This window comes from Piliocolobus tephrosceles, chromosome 12 (genome assembly GCF_002776525.5).
Source record: "Piliocolobus tephrosceles isolate RC106 chromosome 12, ASM277652v3, whole genome shotgun sequence".
NCBI lineage: Eukaryota > Metazoa > Chordata > Mammalia > Primates > Cercopithecidae > Piliocolobus > Piliocolobus tephrosceles.
Window position 1 is genome coordinate 124365593 of NC_045445.1, and position 20393 is coordinate 124385985.

The window sequence follows — 20393 nt, forward strand, 5'->3', positions numbered from 1 at the left end:
CAGGCTGGAGTGCCGTGGCGCCATCTCAGCTCACTGCAACCTCCGCCTCCTGGATTCAAGTGACTCTCCTGCTTCAGCCTCCTGAGTAGCTAGGACTAGAGGTGCGTGCCACCACACCCGGCTAATTTTTGTATTTTTAGTAGAGACAAGGTTTCACCATGTTTGTCAGGCTGGTCTCCGACTCCTGACCTCAGGTGATCTGCCCAACTTGGCTTCCCAAAGTGCTGGGATTAGAGGAGTGAGCCATCATGCCTGGCCACAAAGCCTTTTTATTGTTTTTAAGAGAATGTTGACACCTCATTTGCTTTGGGCTATAGGCTTCTGTGTCTCATTAAAGCTGGTCATTCTTGCTTCAAATGGGCAGTTTCCAGATGTAGGCTCTAATTAATGGCAGATCAGGAAGTAGTTAATATGAAAGACAGATTTAATCTCATGGAGAAAAGCTTGCCAGTTAAGTATCGAGGAGATTGATTTTTAGTCTCTTTTTTCCATTTTAATGGAAGAGTGAAACGGCTGGATTGTTGAAACCACTCTGCTTGGAATCTGCTTCCTGTGGCAGTAGTAAGCCATTCTACTGAGTTATTTGCAGTGAAGGGAAGATTATAATAGGAAAAACAAACAAAAAGACCCAGATAGACAGTGTATCCCTTTGTTCAAAAAGTGTTAATAACATGATAATTTATTCAGTAAAGACAAGTATATTTATTCTGTTAACTTTCTAATCAGCAGATCCTGTGAATAGTTTCATTCAGTTTCTTTTTACCTTTTTAGGAAACGTACTCCCAAACTAAGCCCAAGATGCAAAATTTGGTTCAATGGGGGTTAGGTAAGTTGATTTTAAATTAGGCATAATCAGCTACTTCATTAACATTGAACTATTTAATCGGAGTTCCATGAATGAGCTCCAAGAAATCTGTGGACTCCTTAAAAGTATATGCAGAATTTTAGAGCTATGTGGATTTTTCTGGGAAGAGGAACTGTTGTTTTCATCAGATTTCAGGCAACTAGTGTCCCCAAATAGTCAGGTAAGTCTCTTCCAGGTCGTTAGGATTCTTGGGCTAGCAAGTACAGATACACTGCTTAAAAAAAAAAATTATCATTTCCAGGTGCAGTGTAATACAACATACTAATTCATCAATAGATTTTCTGAATCGGAATAGCTCATTTGCATTGCAATTACATGCTCTAGAAGTTTTGAAGCAGGAAGGAGCTGAGCTGGTACTCCTGTGAAAGGTCTTATTGCATAATTGATAGTGTTCTTACATTTTTTTTTTTTTCATTTGGTTTTATTTTCCTTGATTGTTTTTCAGTTGTGGGCCACTTATCACATACACTCACAAACTGGATTCACAGTCCGTGTTCTGACTAATGTTCATCAGAGACTGGTGAATTAGTTAAGCTGCCGATCGTATTTCATTCCCCTTACTCGGCATCTCGGAAACAAAATCTTGTTTTTACAAGGGTTTGTTTCCATGATAGAACAAAATAAACATGAATACAGTTTATTTCTTTGCTAAGATCATCATAGTGTATTGATGTCCTGATATTTCTGAGACTGTCAGATAGATTTATCATTAGAAGACAGACATAGTAATAGCTGCCTACTGGTTCTTTTTTTTTTTTTGAGACAAAATCTCACTGTCACTTAGGCTAGAGTGCAGTGGCACAATCTCAGCTCACTAATACCTTTGTCTCTCAGGTTCAAGCGATTCTCCCACCTCAGCTTCCTGAGTAGCTGGGATTACAAGCGTGCGCCCCATGTCCAGTTAATTTTTGTATTTTTAGTAGAGACAGGGTTTCACCTTGTTAGCCGGCCTGGTCTCAAATTCCTGACCTCAAGTGATCTGCCCACCTTGGCCCGAAGTATTGGGATTATAGGTGTGAGCCACTGTACCCGGCCCCCTACTGGTTCTTTAAATTATTAGGCATGTTAATAAGTAACATCTTAATTTTATTAATTTCATAAACACTTATTTAAGACTTATATGTCAGGTACTATTCTAAGTGCTTTAAAAATTCCAGTTTATTGGGGGAGGAGTAAGGATGGTTAATGAGTACAAAAATATAGTTAGAATGAATGATGCCTAGTATTTGGTAGCACAGTAGGGTGACTGCAGCCAACAAGACTTTATTGTACATTTTACTTTTTATTATTTTATTATTTTTTATTTTTGTGAGACAGATTCTCAGTCTGTTGCCCAGGCTAGAGTGCAGTGGTGCTGTCTTGGCTCACTGCAACCTCTGCCTCCCAGGTTCAAGCAATTCTGTATCAGCCTCCCAAATAGCTGGGACTACAGGCACATACCACCACGCCCAGCCTATTTTTTGTATTTTTAGTAGAGACGGGTTTCACCATATTGGTCAGGCTGGTATCGAACTCCTGACCTCAGGCGGTCCACCCACCTCAGCCTCCCAAAGTGCTGGGATTACAGGTGTGAGCCACCGCGCCTGGCTTATTGTACATTTTATTTAACTAAAAAAGCTATACTCTTTTAGTTATTGTAAATAAACTAAAAGAGTAGAATTGGAATGCTTGTAACACATAGAAAAATGATAAATACTTGAGGTAAAGGATACCTCATTTACCCTGATGTGATTATTATGCATTGTATGGCTGAACCAAAATACCTCATTTACTCCGTAAATATATATACCTACTATGTACCCACAAAAATTTGAAATATATGTATATATTAATTTAATCCTCATAACAACCTGACAGATACCTTATTATCTTCATTTTTATCTGAGGAAACTAGAGAACTCCTGATATAGTCTTCTATCTGTACATGTGTGGCTGAGAGGTCTCTTGTTTAAATTTTTCTGAGACAGGATCTTACTCTGTCATCTAGGCTGGAATGCAGTGACGTGATCGTAGCTCACTGCAGCCTCGACTTCCTGGGCTCAAGCAATCCTCCCAGCTCATCCTCCCGAGTAGCTAGGATTACAGGCATGTGCCATCACACCCAGCTAATTTTTTCCATTTTCTTGTAGAGACAGGGTCTCACTTTGTTGCCCAGACTCTGTGCAGTCTTAAAACATATCTTCTTTCCCCTTTCTTCGTGATTTACCCACTTTGGCCCAGCTCACCACAGCCATCTGGGTGTCCCTCCGTCAACTGCTCTGTGTACACATCTAGAATTGAGCAACACTGGGCTAGTAGGCAAAAATAAAGGGAAGTAAAAAATTGCCTCAAATGACCCAGACTAGAGGATGGAAAGTAAAAACTAGGCTAAAGGCAAAATAAGTAACAGGCCAGACAATAATTAATGCAAACATAATACAAGTCCTATGTAGTATTTAAAGTGATCACATTTCCCAAAGAACCCAGGAAAAGGAAAACTGGCATGTATCTGGTATTACTTAGGGGACAGAATTACTGAGTTTTCCAGTTTATTACTTCAGTTCTGCATATATTTTCTAAGTCACCATTCTGCCAGACCTTGAAAATTGAGATTGGTTAAGACAGTGGTCACAACCACTGAGATGCATGTAACACATTATTTAGTACTAGTGCAAATACAGAGATAATCACAGACCGTTATTGAAGGTACAGAGGAAGGAGATTAGTTTAATCGAAATTGAGGAGGTGGGAGCAGTCAGGGAAGGATTTCTGAAGTGAATCTTGAAGGAGCAGTGTTAGCCACACCAAAAGGTGGGGATGGGACTGCTGGAAGCAGGCATTGCGCACTGGTCACAGCATGATCAGGCTTAGAGGTGTGAGTTGGTATTGGATGTTTGAGGAACCCTAAGCAGATAGGGAGTGCTGAAGATGAGATTGAGAAGGAGACATGAAGGCTTTGTTTAAGTCATGACCTAGCTAAAATTCATTTGTTAATTCATCCAGTATTTATCAACTCCTGGCAGTGTGATTTTTTATTTATTTATTTTTTTTGAGATGGAGTCTTGCTCTGTTGCTCAGGCTGGAGTGCAATGGCATGATCTCGGCTCACTGCAACCTCTGCCTCCCAGGTTCAAGTGATTCTCCTGCCCCAGCCTCCTGGGTAGGTGGGATTACAGGCACACGCCACCGCGCCTGGCTAATTTTTGTATTTCCAGTAGAGATGGGGTTTCACCATGTTAGTCAGGCTGGTCTCGAACTCCTGACTTTGTGATCTGCCCTCACCGGCCTCCCAAAGTGCTGGGATTACAGGCATGAGCCACCACGCCTGGCCTGTTTTTGTTTTTGTTTGGAGACAGGGTCTCAGTCACCTAGGCTGTAGTGTAGTGGCATGATCATAGCTCACTGCAGCCTTGACCTGGACTGAAGCAGTCCTCCCACCTCAGCCTCCCAAGTAGCTGGGACCACAGACATGCATCACCACCCCTGGCTAATTTTTTAAAAACTTTTTGGAGAGACAGGGTTTTGCCATGTTGCCCAGGCTGTTCTTGAACTCCTGGACTCAAGCAGTCCTCCTACCTTGGCCTCCCAAAGTGCTGGGATTACCGGTGTGAACCACCACACGTGGCCATCATTCTTAATAAATATCTGTTGAATGAACATCCGTTATTACCACTGAAGGAAGATAACACGGGAATATAAGCATAAGCAATCCATCATTATGGAGCTTACATTCTCCTTGGGGAGACACCAGATACACACCTGAATAATTAAACACAGGGTACTATAGGATTAGGTAGCAAGTGATGGTACAGAGAATAAATATGATGGGACTTTAGAGGAGGGAGAGAGGTATGGACTGTTGAGCTTAGGAAAGGCTTTTGTGTGGAGGTAGGACTCAAGCTGGCTTTTATGAGGTGGGATTGGCTCAGTGGAAAGGAGAGGAGGCATTATGTGAATGAAGTCAGAAGGCATGTTCAGGCATGAATAGGTTCACATGTTGTACTTATTTTTATTGATTCTATCGCCGTCAGCGGTGGTCAACAGTGGCTATTTCCTGAGTGAACTTACAAGTTTCCTTTATTATCCAAATTTATTCTGTTCTTGAGTTCGAATAATGAGTTCAGATGGCAAAGGATACTTACTTTTCTGAGTCTAAGGTATTTGATTTCTTTTTTCTTTTTTCTTTTGAGAAGGAGTCTCACTCTGTCACCCAGGCTGGAGTGCAGTGGCATGATCTTGGCTCACTGCAGCCTCCACCTCTCGGGTTCAAGTAATTCTCCTGCCTCAGCCTCCTGAGTAGCTGGGATTACAGGCATGTGCCACCACGCCCAGCTAATTTTTTTGTATTTTTAGTAGAGATGGGGTTTTACCATGTTGGTCAGGCTGGTCTCGAACTCCTGACCTTGTGATCCTCCCCCCTCTGCCTCCCAAAGTGCTGGGATTACAGGAGTGAGCCACTGCGCCTGGCTTTTTTTTAAAATTATTTTTATTTATTTATTTATTTATTTTTTAAAGAGGCTGTGTCTTGCTCTGTGGCTCAGGCTGTCAGGCTGGAGTGCAGTGGCGCAGACCTAGCTCACTGCAGCCTTGAACTCCTGGACTCAAGTGATTCTTCTGCCTTACCCTTGAAAAGTGTTGAGCTTATAGGGATGAGCCACCACTCACAGCTTGTTTTTGGTTCCTGAGTTTCAGAGAGCAAGTAGCAAAGCTTCAGATAGCAATAGATCTATCCAAAGATTTATCCAAATCTATTCTGTTTTTGTGTTTGCATAACAAGAATTTGAATAGCATAGGATCCCTGTATTTGTATTCCTCCCTGTGCAAATTGCTGATTCAGATCTGTTGCTTTCAGGAATATGAACATAATTTAACATTACTTCATTGTCAGTAGGGTTGTTGGACCAAAGGCAGTTGAAAATTGGACACTTGCAGCCAGGCGCAGTGGCTCACACCTGTAATCCCAGCTCTTTGGGAAGCTGAGGTGGGTGGATCACCTGAGGTCAGGAGTTCGAGACCAGCCTAGCCAACATGGTGAAAGCACATCTCTACTAAAAATACAAAAGTTAGCTGGGTGAGGTGGTGGGCGCCTGGAATCCCAGCTACTCAAGGCTGAGACAGGAGAATCGCTTGAACCCGGGAGGCAGAGGTTGCTGTGAGCTGAGATCACACCATTGCACTCCAGCCTGGGCAGCAAGAGCAAAACTGCATCTCAAAAAAAAAATAATAAAATAAAATTGGACACTTGTTATGTGAATAGTAAATCTTGTTTATATGTTACATAAAAAGAATATGTTGAAAAGCAGTACAGTAGCAGAATGCAGAGAATATGTGATTTGAAAAGCCCTTGATATTATATATACATATTATATACTGTATAAGACTTTTTGTTTTGTTTTTTAATGAGAAATTTATGGAACTGCTTCCTGGTCTAATTCTATTGTAGACAGCTATGATTATCTCCAAAATGCACCTCCTGGATTTTTTCCGAGACTTGGTGTTATTGGTTTTGCTGGCCTTATTGGACTCCTTTTGGCTAGAGGTAGGTGCAATTTTGTGGGTTTAACAGTCAGCTCATAAAGCAGAGATAGAATATATGTTTCATTCTTTCCCTTCATTTACCAGGTTTCAGAATAATGAGTTGGTTCCTAAATATGGCTTTCTTAATGTATAATTGATAACGGTTATCATATTTGATTTTAAACATAAATAGAAATTGTATACTCTTGGTAAAAAAAAGAAGTTATCCTTTATAGGCACATTTACTTGATCAAATCTCTGTTGTTCTTTGGTCCAGAAAGAGCAAAATTTTAAAGTCTTTCACACCTGAGAAACTGTTCCTAAACATTTCACTATTAAGGTCAGGCTATATTAATCACAGTAAATAGGGCAGTGATTTAATAGAGATTTTATTACCTTCTTGATTTGTCATGGCTTCAGTCAGTGATGACAAAAACTTTAAAAATGCTTAAAATTAAATGCTAACAAATGCCAACTTAAAAATATTACTATACTGCTAAATTATAAACTATAGGAAATAAAGGCTGATAAAATACTTTGCTATGATGAGATGAGTTTGTTATGAACTACTTGAAGTTTCACTGGTTGGAAACTTAATGTTTATGATATAAAATTCTGACATTACCATCGTTCCTAATGAAGAAAGTTTATGAACCCTGTAATCAGACCCCAATAAAAGAACCACAGAGACTAGTTTGGTCCCTGTATTAGTTTGTTTTGCATTGCTCTAAAGGAATATCTGAGGCTGGGTAATTATAAAGAAAAGAGGTGCTGGGCATGGTGACTCACGCCTGTAATTCCAGCACTTTGGGAGGCCGAGGCAGGCAGATCACAAGGTCAGGAGATCGAGACCATCCTGGCTAATACGGTGAAACCCCATCTCTACTAAAAATACAAAAAATTAGCCGGGCGTGGTGGCGGGCGCCTGTAGTCCCAGCTACTTGGGATGCAGAGGCAGGAGAATAGCGTGAACCTGGGGGGCGGGGCTTGCAGTGAGCTGAGATGGAGCCACTGCACTCCAGCCTGGGCAACAGTGTGAGACTCCATCTCAAAAAAAAAAAAAAAGAAAAGCGGTTTATTTGGCTCACAGTTCTGCAAGCTGTACAAGAAGCATGGCATCAACATCTATTTCTGTTGAGGGCTTCAAAAAGCTTCCAATCGTGGTGGAAGGCAAAGGGGGAGAAGGTGCATCACATGGTGAGGGAGGGAGCTAGAGAGATGCCAGGCTCTTTTAAACAACCAGCCCACGTGTGAACTAATAGAGTGAGAAATTACTCATTACCACAGGGAGGGCACCAAGCCATTCATGTGGGATCCACCCCCATGACCCAAACACCTTCCAGCATGGGGATTCACATTTCAACATGAGATTTGGAGGGTAGACTCATTAAAACCGTATCGGTCCTATTCCTCCAATTTAAAAAATCTTCCCTCTACATGCAATAGTTGTTATTTTATTTTACTTTAGTTTGAGATAGAATCTTGCTCTGTCGCCCAGGCTGGAGTGCAGTGGCACAATCTCAGCTCACTGCACGCTTCGCCTCCTGGGTTCAAATGATTCTCCTGCCTCAGCCTCCCAAGTAGCTGGGATTATAGATGTGCACCACCACGCCCAACTAATTTTTGTATTTTTAGTAGAGATGGGGTTTCACCGTGTTGGCCAGGCTGGTCTCCAACTCCTGACCTCAAGTGATTGGCTTGCCTCAATGTCCCAAAGTGCTGGGATTACAGGTGTGAGCTACCACGCCCAGCCTTATTTTATTTTTTTAAATTGGTTTCTTTTTTGAGACAGAGTCTCACTCTATCACCCAGGCTGGAGTGCAGTGGTGTGATCATAGCTCACTGCAGCCTGGACCTCCTGGGCTCAAGTGATCCTCTCACCTCAGCCTTTCAAGTAGCTGGGATTACAGGCACTCGCCACCATGCCCAGGTAATTTTTGTATTTTTAGTAGAGATGGAGTTTCACTATGTTGCCCAGGCTGGTCTTGAACTCCTGGGCTCAAGCTATCCTCCCGCCTCTGCCTCCCTGAGAGCTGGGATTACAGGCGTGAGCCACCGCACCCGGCTGGCTGTTATTTTTTAATTTGGAGGGTAGACACTGCCCTGGTGGCACTACCAGCTCACCTGTGAAAGCAACTCATGTCACAGTCTTCATGCCCTCCTCCCGTCTCATGCAGAATATGTCAGAATTAAATTTCCAGCTTATTTTTTGTAATAAACGTATGAACCAACATTTTCCCCTAAACTTCTTTCACCTCATTTCTTGCAAAGCTGTTCAAAAGAGCATTCGGTCTTATTTAGATAGTGTTTGAGATTGATGAACATCCCAAGGCCAGGGTGTTGGGATTTCAGGTATTGTTAGGGAGATAGGAATGTAGAAGTGAGTGAGAGGAGCTTCCCCCTCCCTCTCCGTAGTTAGAGCTGGCCTTAGGGAAGTCTTCCAGGTCCAAAGAAAACTTTTTCTGTGCTGTGGGTATGTTCCTACAGTGCCAAGAGTTTGTCCCCGGCACACCCACTAGGGTGACCATCCTAAGGAGGATTGGAGACTGTGCTCTCCTGGCCAGAGCAGCAGCATGAGGACATCTGCTACAGTGGGTCCTAGTTCTCTGATTTTGTTTGTTTCTATCTCTCTTCTTCCTTTTCCTGGGGAGAGCTTGGTAGTATTAAAATAATTTGACACCTTAGTTCTTTTTCACAAATATTTCATGCAGGCACACACACACATGTGCACTAGCAGGTCTTTTCCCCTGAGCTCTGGGTATAGAAAGGCCTGAGGTGAGTAGCATCAGAGGGGTTCACCAAGCAGGATGAGTGGGATGGTAGGGATGTCTGTGGGTAGCCAGAGTGGTTTGCAGGCCCCTCCAGGTGGATGGTCCCCTTTGAGGGCAGCAGCAGGATGGGTGGGTGCAGAAGGTCCCTCCTGATGGGGTTCCTTTTTTTTTTTTTTGAAACAGAATCTTGCTCTGTCATCCAGGCTGGAGTGCAGTGGTGTGATCTCAGGCTCACCACAACCCCGCCTCCTGGGTTCAAGTGATTCTCTTGCCTCAGCCTCCCAAGTAGCTGGGACTGCAGGCGTGCACCACCATGCCTGGCTAATTTCTGTATTTTTAGTAGACAAGAAGTTTCACCATGTTGACCAGGCTGGTCTTGAACTCCTGACCTCGAGTAATCCTCCCGCCTCAGCCTCCCAAAGTGCTGGGATCATAGTTGCGAGCCACCATGCCCGGCCTGGTGGGGTTTCTTGAGCGTATCTGCTAAGGTAGTCTGCTTCAGTTGATGAGGATTGCCATGACTGTGGTGGTGACAAGAGGCTCTCAGAGAGGTGAATGGATGTTCATTCAGAGGAGGTGGGCCCAGCCGGACCACTCCAAGATGACACATCGTTGTTGACACTATTCTTGCCTTCTGGTGGCTCTCCCCAGCATTGGCAACCAGTGGTTCCCCCTGCCCCTGGCAGTGCTGATAGTGACAACCCATACCACTGGCCTCTTGGGAGATGTGGGCATGGAAGTAGGGGCCGGGGAATACGATTACACCTGCTTCCTGAAGTTCTGGGGTCCCCAGCTCATTGTGTGAACCAGCAGGAGCTGGAGGCCTGAGAGCTGCCACTTCTCGGCTTTCCCTGGAGGAGTGAGAAATGACTGGGTGGCAGGTTGGCTGCTCTTTCCCTGGTCCTCACTTGGGTGAGCTGCTTCAAGTGGATGGGAGCAGGGGAGGGGCACTATGCAGGGGTATGACAGGCTTTTCTCTTCCAGGAGAATTACACCCTTTCAATTCACGCAACAGGATCGGGAGAAAAACAGCAAATCATTAATAGTCTATGTTGATAACATTTGTATTCTCTTCAGCAACCCCAGTTCCATCTTTGGGGATTTGTCTGTTTAAAGTTTTAAAGCCAATAAGTAGCACTTACATGATTAGAACTGTTTAAGGATTAACGTACACATTCTGGCGGAGCACAGTGGCTCACACCTGTAATCCCAGCACTTCGGAGGGTCAAGGCGGATGGATCACCTGAGGTCAGGAGTTGAAAACCAACCTGGCCAACATGGTGAAACCCCACCTCTACTAAAAATATAAACATTAGCCAGGCATGGTGACTGGCGCCTGTAATCCTGGCTACTTGGGAGGCGAAAGCAGGAGAATCACTTGAACCCGGGAGGCAGAGGTTGCAGCAAGCCGAGATTGCACCATTGCACTCCAGCCTGAGCAACAGAGCGAGACCCCATTTTAAAAAAAAAAGAAAAAATCGGCCGGGTATGGTGGCTAACACCTGTAATCCCAGCACTTTGGGAGGCCAAGGCACGTGGATCACCTGAGGTCAGGAGTTCGAGACCAGACTGACCAACATAGTGAAATCCTGTCTCTACTAAAAATACAAAATTAGTTGGGCATGGTGGTGCATGCCTGTAATCCCAGAATCTTGGGAGGCTGAGGCAGGAGAATCACTTGAACCCAGGAGGTGGAGATTGCAGTGAGCCGAGATTGCACCATTGCACTCCAGCCTGGGCAGCAATAGCAAAACTCTATCTTAAAAAAAAAAAAAAAAAAAAAAAAAAAATCAATAACACACACATTCTACTAGCATCTATATGGGTCCCATGACAAAAACACTGTGCCTCTCAGTGGAGTCAAGGCCATGTGTATTCTCTAGTTTCATCCTCTACTGGTTTTTTTAACCTCATTCTCAGGTTTCTCCAAGCTCTGTGTCCTGCTATCTCTTCTGTCCATTCCCCTTGCTCCACAGCTCTGTATCCTCCTACAATCTGGCCTGAGACTTCAACACAGTTCTTGTTTTGGGACTGGTCTTCTTCACACTTTCTTGGGTTTAAGCCCCCTTTTCCTGGGTTCCATGTCATCTTCTCCTTGGTTTACTCTGCCATGCTATCGAACTACATGCTTAAGTCAACTTTCAAAAAAGCATGTGGAGGTATGCTTCCCAAGCATACCAAGTTTTCAGACCTTCCATGTCTGAAAATCACTTTCTGCCCTCATACCATGTGATAGTTTGGTTGGGCACTGAATTTGTTTGCCATTGAAACTTTCAAAGCCATGTATTCTAGCATCTGGCACTGTAGATGTGAGAGTCAATAGCCAGTCTGGATATTTGCTGCTTCTGAACAGGTGATACATTTTTTTTTTCTTCCTGGAAGCTTTGACGATCTTCTGTGAATCTTTAGTGTTCTGAATTTCTGTGGTGTTGTGACTAGATAGTGGCCTTGTCTTTTTTTTGAGACGGGGTCTCACTCTGTCGCCCAGGCTGGAGTGCACTGTCACAATCTCCGCTCACTGCAACCTCCTCCACCTCTGGGTTCAAGTGATTCTCTTGCCTCAGCCTCCCAATTAGCTGGGATTACAGGCATGCACCACCACGCCTGGCTAATTTTTGTGTTTTTAGTAGAGACGGGGTTTCACCATGTTGGCCAGGCTGGTCTTGAACTCCTGACCTCCAGTGATCCACCCACGTCAGCCTCCCAAAGTGCTGGGATTACAGGCATGAGCCACCATGCCCGGCCTTGGATATAGGTGTTTTCATTCTTGCTTAAACAATATGGTGGCTTGCAGCATCCAGCTGAAAGAAAGTATCTTCTTTTCCTCCCTCCCTCCCTCCTTCTTTCTATCCTTCCCTTCCCTTTCCTTTTCCCTTTGCCTTCCCGAGAGATGGTCTCACTCTGTCACCCAGGTTGTAGTGCAGTGGCATGATCAAGGATCACTGCAGTCTTGACCTCCCCAGGCTCAAGCAATCCTCCCATCTCAGCCTCCTGAGTAGCTGTGACTGTAGGTGTGCACCACCACGCCTGACTAATTTTTGTATTTTTTGTGGAGACCAGGTGTCACCATGTTGCCCAGGCTGGTCTCAAACTCCTGAGCTCAAGTAGTCTTCCTTCCTCAGCCTCCCAAAGTGCTAGGATTACAGGCATGAGCCATTGCACCCGGCCTATCTTGTGTATCTTTGAAAATTTGCTCTCATTCTTTTTCCTTCCTCAACTCATTAATTAGCAATTGAGTTATTTAAAAGGACCCTATGTGTCTCTTATATTTTCTTGATTATTTTGTTCCTTTTGAATTTTTTTTGCTTTGGTCATTTCCAAGAGCTCCTTCCTGTTCTTTGAATGTTCTTTTTTTCATAGAATTCTTTTTTATTTTAATGTAGTAGCTTTTAAAATTTATTTGATGATACTTAGTAATAGGTTTAGTTTTGTTTTGAAATTCTGTTTCCTGTGGGGTCTTTTTTTTTCTTTGGGCTTGTCTTGGTCTTTCTCCTTTATGCTTCAGGCTTTCCACAAATGACTGGTGATTCTTGGTTATCCAGTCATGTTTCAAAGTGAAGCAGCTGAAATGCTAATAAGAACTCTCACCTGTAATCCCAGCACTTTGGGAGGCTGAGGCGGGAGGATCACCTGAGGTCAGGAGGTCAAGACCAGCCTGGCCAACATGGCAAAACCCCATCTCTACTAAAAATACAAAAAATAGCCAGGTGTGGTGGAGGGTGTCTGTAATCCCAGCTACTCAGGAGGCTGAGGCTGGAGAATCACTTGAACCCAGGAGGTAGAGGTTGCAGTGAGCTGAGATGGCGCCATTGCACTCCAGCCTGAGCAACAGAGTGAGACTCCGTCTCAAAAAAAAAAAGAACTCCCTGTCCATACATAGGACCCACTGACGGGCAGGTTCTACCTCAGGGGAGCTGGACAGGAAGTGACCATATATGAGGGTGCCAGTATGAGGAGGGCTTTACTCTCAGGCACTGACATACTCACTCCTTCCAGCTCTCTTGGTTCTCAGCAGGAAATCCGTGGTGTTTCTTTAGTGATACCCTGCCCCCACTGTTTTAACTCTTTTTTTTTTTTTTTTTTTTGAGACAGGATCTTGCTTTGCCGCCCAGTGTGTTAAGCCATTCTTGCATTGCTATAACCTAACACTGGGTAATTTATAAAGAAAAGAAGTTTATTTGGCTCACAGTTCTGCAGGCTGTACAGGAAGCCTGGCACCAGCATCTCCTCGGCTTCTGGTGAGGCCTTGCGCTGCTTACAATCATGGTGGAAGGCAAAGGGGGAGCTGGTGTCTCACATGGCAAGAGTGCAACTAAGAGAAAGAGGTGGGGGAGGTGTCACACATTTTTAAACAACCAGATCTCAAGAGAACTCACTGTTGCACAAGGACAGCACCAAGGGAATGGCATTAAACCATTTGTGAGAAATCCACCTTCATGATCCAGTCAGGTCCCACCAGGCCCCACCTCCAACATTGGGGATTACAATTTAACATGAGATTCAGAGGGAGCAACATCCAAATTATTACCCAGTCTAGAGTGCAGTGGCATAGACACTGCTCACAGCAGCCTTGAACTCCTGGGCTCAAGCAATCCTCCTGCCTCAGTCTCCTGAGAACTAGGACCACAGGCCCATGCCACCACACCTGATAATTTTTAAATTTTTTGTAGAGATGTGGTCTCCCTAAGTTGCCCAGGCTCGTCTCAAACTCTTAGGCTCAGTCAGTCCTCCCACCTCAGCCTCCCAAAGTGCTGGGATTGCAGGTGTGAGCCACTGCATCTGGCTCACTTTTTTTTTTTTAAGAAATAGAGATAGGGGGCTGGGCATACTGGCTCATGCCTGTAATCCCAGCACTTTGGGAGGCTGAGGCAGGTGGATTGCTTGAGCGCAGGAGTTCAAGACCAGCCTGGGCAATGTGAGGAAACCCTGTATCTACGAAAACTACAAAAAAAAAAAAAATTAGCCAGGCATGATGGCTTGCACTTCTAGTCCCACCTACTTGAGGGACTGAGGCAGGAGGATAGTTTGAACCTGGGAGGTCGAGGCTGCAGTGAGCCATGATTGGGTCACTGCACTCCATCCTGGGAGACCAAGTGAGACCCTCTCTCAACAGAAAAATAGAAATGGAGACGGAGTCTCGCTATGTTACTCCAGCTGGTCTCAATTCCTGGCCTCAAGCAATCCTTATGCCTTGACCTCCTAAAGTGCTAGGATTACAGGTGTGAGCCACCGTGCCTAGTAACCCTGCCCCTTTTTAACATTTTGACCTGGTGTGACTTCCTGGCCAGGGGTAGTTTTGTACTGGGATGGCATAGGGGAAGCAAGGGCCGTGCTGGTCCACGCATCGGACTTGCGTTTGTCCTGTCCCTCTGTCTTGCCCCCTGGTTGCCATCTCCACTCCCCACAGTACCTGCCGTCTCTGGATCTGGAATCTCCCTGGGGCTGCCTGGGACGGCCCTCTGAGGCCGCACTCCTCCTCAAGATTTCAAGGCAGTGTGTCCTCTTATTTCCATTCACTCTCCATTTTCTGAAAATTGATTGACACTTCCTGGCTGCCAGTGGCCCCTCCACACATTTTCTCTTCATAGTGGGTTTATTAATGTTTTTTCCTTTTTTTTTTTTTTGAGACGGAGTCTCACTCTGCCGCCCAGGCTGGAGTGCGGTGCCCACAGTCTCTGCTCACTGCAAGCTCCACCTCCTGGGTTCACGCCATTCTCCTGCCTCAGCCTCCCAGGTAGCTAGGATTACAGGCGCCCGCCACCACACCCAGCTATTTTTTTTTTGGTATTTTTTTTTAGTAGAGACGGGGTTTCACCATGTTAGCCAGGATGGTGTCGATCTCCTGACCTCATGATCCGCCCACCTCGGCCTCCCAAAGTGCTGGGATTACAGGTGTGAGCCACTGTGCCCGGCTTATTAATGTTTTTTCTTACTGTTTTTTTAATGGGGTTACAGAAAGGGGAGAAGAGGAACGCTTGTGTTTAATATTTAAATGGGAAGCCAGATTGCTGTAAAAGAACATAAACCCTAGAAACCAAAGTACTCATTTGTTTGTTTTTAAAACGATCTTTTTTCTGCTCTCTTAGGGAGAAAAAGGCGTTCTCTTGAAAATACTTGGTGCTGAGAGAAGCCAGTCACAAAGGACCATGTATTTACTGCATGATTCCATTTATATGAAATACCCAGAGGGCCGGGCGCAGTGGCTTACACCTGTAATCTCAGCACTTTGGGAGGCTGTGACGGGTGGATCACCTGAGGTCAGGGGTTCGAGACCAGCCTGGCCAACATGGCGAAACCCCATCTCTACTAAAAATACAAAATTAGCAGGGCGTGGTGGTGTGTGCCTGTAGCCCCAGCTACTCGAGAGGCTGAGGTAGGAGAATTGCTTGAACCTGAGAGGCAGAGGTTGCAGTGAGCCAAGATTGCACCATTGCACTACAGCCTGGGTGACAAGAGCAAAACTCTGTCTCAAAAAAAAAAAAAGAAAAAAATATCCAGAGTAGGCAAACATATAGAGATAGAAAGTAGATCAGTGGTTGCCTAGGGCTGGACAGTACGGGGGAGTTGAGGAGTGACTGCTAATGGGTTTCTTTTGGTGATTTGTGAAAAAGCTCTAAAATTTATTGTAATGATGGTTACAAACCTCTATCAATATACTAAAAGCCATTGAACTGTACTTTAAATGGGTGAATGTGAATTTTATCTCAATAAAGCTGTGCAAAAGCGTTTTGGTGCACACGACTTTATTTGGAACATTCTTTCAGTTTAGGACCAAAGAAATCTTATTCATTGGTGGGGTTATTTTAGTTTTGTTGTTTGGGTTTCTTAAGAGACATGGTCTTGCTCTGTCACCCAGGCTGGAGTGCAGAGTGTGATCGTAGCTCATTGTAACTTTGAACTCCTGGGCTCAAGGAATCCTCCCATCTCAGCCTCCCAAATAGTTAGGACTATAGGCGCACACTACCACGCTTGGCTGATTTTTTTATTTTAACTTTTGTAGATACAGGGTCTGACTATGTTGCCCAGGCTGGTGTCAAACTCCTGGCCTCAAGTGATCCTCCTGCCTTGGCCTCCCAAAGCTTTTGGATTACAGGCATGAGCCACTGTGCCTGGCCTCGTTCCGTGTTAAATGGATAAGGTAAATTGTGATGGTGAGGATAATGAATCATCTGATGGCATGTACAACCTTTTATTTATTAGGTTCAAAAATAAAGAAGCTAGTGTATCCGCCTGGTTTCATGGGGTTAGCTGCCTCCCTCTATTATCCACAACAAGCCATCGTGTTTGCCCAGGTAAGAGAAACTCTGTAATCCCTGATGTCCCTCATTCTTGTTTGTGTGTGTATGAATCTGACACTTAATTTTATTTTATTTTGCAGTTCTTATAACACTAGACTAAAATTTGTTTGTACATATAGGTGAATACAGCAAATTTAAATTATTTTCTCCACTATATGTCTCAGTTCTGGCCCTTCATCCAGTAATGCCAGTGTTCACAGAATTTGAACACGAATTTGCATGATTGTTTGAATATTCATCAGCAAAAATTTATGATAAATTGTTCGTATACTTACATGAAAGTCTGCAGACTCAAATTCCAAAGCTGATAATTATGGGTCACTCAGTTTATGCGTATCCAGTCACAACCTGCTCTTGCTGGTATTGTAGACACAGACTACTCTGACCTCCTCTGCTCTCTGGTACTGGTGCCCTTGCTTTCCTTGCTGGGGACTTTGGGGACTGTAATCCCCTCTGCTGGGAGTGCCCTTTTCGGGGCTTTCAATTGGCTGCTCCTTTCTTACCCTTGAAGCCTCAGTCTTATGGTAACCTGGCAGGCAGGTCGATCACAGTGGCAGGCAACATGGATAAAGCTGTACCATTGATTCTCAAAGTGCGTTACCAGACCAGAAGCAGCAGCATCACCTGAGAACTTGTTAGAAATGCAAACCCTCAGGCCCCACCCCAGACTGGCTGAATCAGAAGCTCTGGGAATAAGGGCCAGCAGTCTGTGTTTTAGCAAGCCCTCTGGTGGTTTGTTATTAATGCCTATGTTGTTTGAGAACCACTGATGGAGACCAGTAGGTAGTCTGAAAAGGGTGCTATCTGGAGTTAGTGGAACGCTAGAGATGGTGTCCCTCAGAAACTGGCAAGAGCAAGGCAGGCTCTAGGTTTTGAGGTCCTGGGCAGATTGTGGACATAGGGACTTTAGTTGCTCGAACTACCACATCACACGGAAACTCAGTTCCAGGAGCAGACAGCAGTGCAGTCACCCGAATTGGACTCTGAGCCAGACTGACCTGAGACTGCGCTCCCTTGGTTGTTCATGACAGAATTGAGTCCAGATTCCTAAAGTGGGCTACAGTTGTATGTGGGAGTCCAGTGGCCCCAGCTCAGGGAGCTTGATGGCTTTGGTGACAAATACCAGTACTTTCCAGCATTTGCTCAACATTGTTTGTAACAGTCCTGGAGGCAGATAGTTAATGCTTCTGTCCCTGCTCCAGCCCCAGATCAGGAATAGTGAGTAACATCTTCCAGCCCTAGATATAAAAATAATTAAACATTATTTCAGCCTGTTATGGTTTAAGCAGTAAATGGCTGGAGTGAAGAGGGTGAACTTGGTTGCTGGTTGAGAAGCCTATGTGGCTGTCCCCAGAGTAGGAGTCTTTTTTTTTTTTTTTTTTTTAATTTCTTTCTATTTTAACTTTTAGCTTTAGGGGTACATGTGCAGGTTTGTTATCGTAAGTTGTTTGTCATGAGGGTTGGGTGTACAGATTATTTTGTTACCTGGATAATTAGCCTAGTACCTGATGGGTAGTTTTTTGATCCTTGCCGTCTTCTCACCCTCCACCCTCAAGTAGGTCTTGGTCTCTGTTCCCTTCTTTGTGTCCATTTGTTGTCAAGGTTTAGTTCCCACTTACAAGTAAGAACATGTGGTATTTCGTTTTCTGTTCCTATGTTAGTTCACTTAAGATAATGGCCCCCAGCTCCATCCCTGTCCCTGCAAAGGACATGAGCTCATTCTTTTTGGCTACATAGTATTCTGTGGTGTATAAGTACCACATTTTCTTTATCAAGTCTACCATTGGCCGGGCGTGGTGGCCCACACCTGTAATCCCAGCACTTTGGGAGGCTGAGGCAGGTGGATCACCTGAGGCCAGGAGTTCGAGACCATGCTGACCAACGTGGTGAAACTCTGTCTCTACTAAGTACAAAAAATTAGCTGGGTGTGGTGGCGTGTGCCTGTAATCCCAGCTACTTGGGAGGCTGAGGCAGGAAAATTGCTTGAACCCAGGAGGCAGAGGTTGCAGTGAGCCAAGATTGCGCCATTCCACTCCAGCCTGGGCAATGAACGAAAACTCCATCTCAAAAAAAAAAAAAAAAAAAAATCTGCCATTGATGGGCATTTAGGTTGATTCCATGTTTTGCTATTATGCATACTGCTATGATGAACATATGCATGCATATATCTTTATAGTAAAATGATTTATATTCCATCATTCCATTATTATTCCCAGTAATAGGGATTGCTGGGTCAAATGGTAAGATCTTTTCTATTTTGTTTCAAGGTCAGTGGGGAGAGATTATATGACTGGGGTTTACGAGGATATATAGTCATAGAAGATTTGTGGAAGGAGAACTTTCAAAAGGTGAGAAACATCTTTTTCATTTTCTTCCTTTTGGTTTAAATATGTAGTTTCTCTAGGGTTTTGTAAAATATTTGATAACCCTGTTGATTTATTGCTTTTTCTGTTTGCTTCTAGTTATGTCTCCAGCTCAGATTTTTCAGGTGACCTTCCTTGGTAGAGCAGTAGAACTTCTGAGCATTTGGTTATTGTCGGCAGGGCCAAATAAGTGGTGACCATAAAATGCAATGCATTCCACCATAGTCTTAGACCATATTTTCCATTATATTGTATTCATAGTTTCCTCCAAGTATAGCATATTATTTAAAAGTTTTATTGAAACTGAATTCAAAGGGAATGTACTATGCTCCCAGGAAAAAGACATAATTGAGAGCCTCTTCCTTTTGGTATTTCACTTATCATAAGTTCTGTTCTTTCCCTAGCACTGCCGTTTCTGTTTATCCCCCAGGCTTCTCAACTCACCTGAGGGTGTGAGCCATGGTATGTTGAGGACTAGCTACCAGCTAAAGGCCACGTTCTCTGTGCTGTCTAGTACATGAGCAACAGAGGGAAGAAGTTGTGTAATTGCAAGAACTTGTCACCTTTCATCTCTTTTAGTGGCCACATAGCTGATTAAATGTTGCCTATGTTTGCTTGGAACATTCCCTTCCTACTGATAAGGAAGAATGAGTAGAGAATAAGGTATCGTGTCTCTACTAAGCACTCAGAAGCACAGCCAGCTAAGGAAGAATTGGACTTCTTATATTAATATACCTTCTACATCACAAATTGAAGAAAATTCATTTTTCTTTTTCTTTTTCTTTTTTTTGAGACGGAGTCTTGCTCCGTCGCCCGGGCTGGAGTGCAGTGGCCGGATCTCAGCTCACTGCAAGCTCCGCCTCCCAGGTTTACACCATTCTCCTGCCTCAGCCTCCCGAGTAGCTGGGACTACAGGCGCCCGCCACCTCGCCCAGCTAGTTTTTTGTATTTTTTAGTAGAGACTGAGTTTCACCATGTTAGCCAGGATGGTCTCGATCTCCTGACCTCGTGATCCGCCCGTCTCGGCCTCCCAAAGTGCTGGGATTACAGGCTTGAGCCACCGCGCCCGGCCAGAAAATTCATTTTTCAATGAAAATACTTTTTTTAAAAATATAAATGAGCTTCAAATCACTGACAAGTTAAAAAATACATATAAATAACTATCTCAGAATTAAAATCCAGAATTTTGAACTGGGATTTGGAAGTAACAGAATAAATTATAAGCCCTCTTTATTATTTACATAAGTAATCTTCCAGTGAAATCTTAAGACTCATTTTTTGGCCAGGTGCAGTGACTCACGCCCAGCACGTTGGGAGGCCAGGGTGGGAGGATCACTTGAGCCCAGGAGTTTGAGACCAGCCTAGGCAACATAGTGAGACCCTATCTCTCCAAAAAAAAAAAAAAATTAGCCAGGCATGGTGGCATACTTTGGGAGGCTGAGGTGGGAGGATTGCATGAGCCCAGAAGGTAAGGGGCTGAATAGAGTGAGCCATAATTGTGCCACTGCACTCCAGCTGGAGCAACACAGTGAGGCCCTGTCTCAAAAGAAAGAAAGAAAGAAAGAGAGAGAGAGAGAGAGAGAGAGAGAGAAAGAAAGAG

The 20393-nt window shown here is 44.2% G+C and overlaps 1 protein-coding gene across 3 annotated transcripts in view; it reads left to right on the forward strand.

Annotated features, from left to right (window-relative positions):
• APOO (apolipoprotein O) overlaps positions 1–20393 on the forward strand; it is a 127948-nt gene that overhangs the window by 85018 nt on the left and 22537 nt on the right. For all 3 annotated transcript variants that reach the window (XM_026451869.1, XM_026451871.1, XM_026451870.1), the window contains exons 4-7: positions 772–826; positions 6288–6383; positions 16333–16424; positions 18698–18778. In XM_026451869.1, coding sequence (XP_026307654.1) covers positions 772–826; positions 6288–6383; positions 16333–16424; positions 18698–18778 — 324 coding nt within the window. The remainder of the gene's footprint in view (positions 1–771; positions 827–6287; positions 6384–16332; positions 16425–18697; positions 18779–20393) is intronic.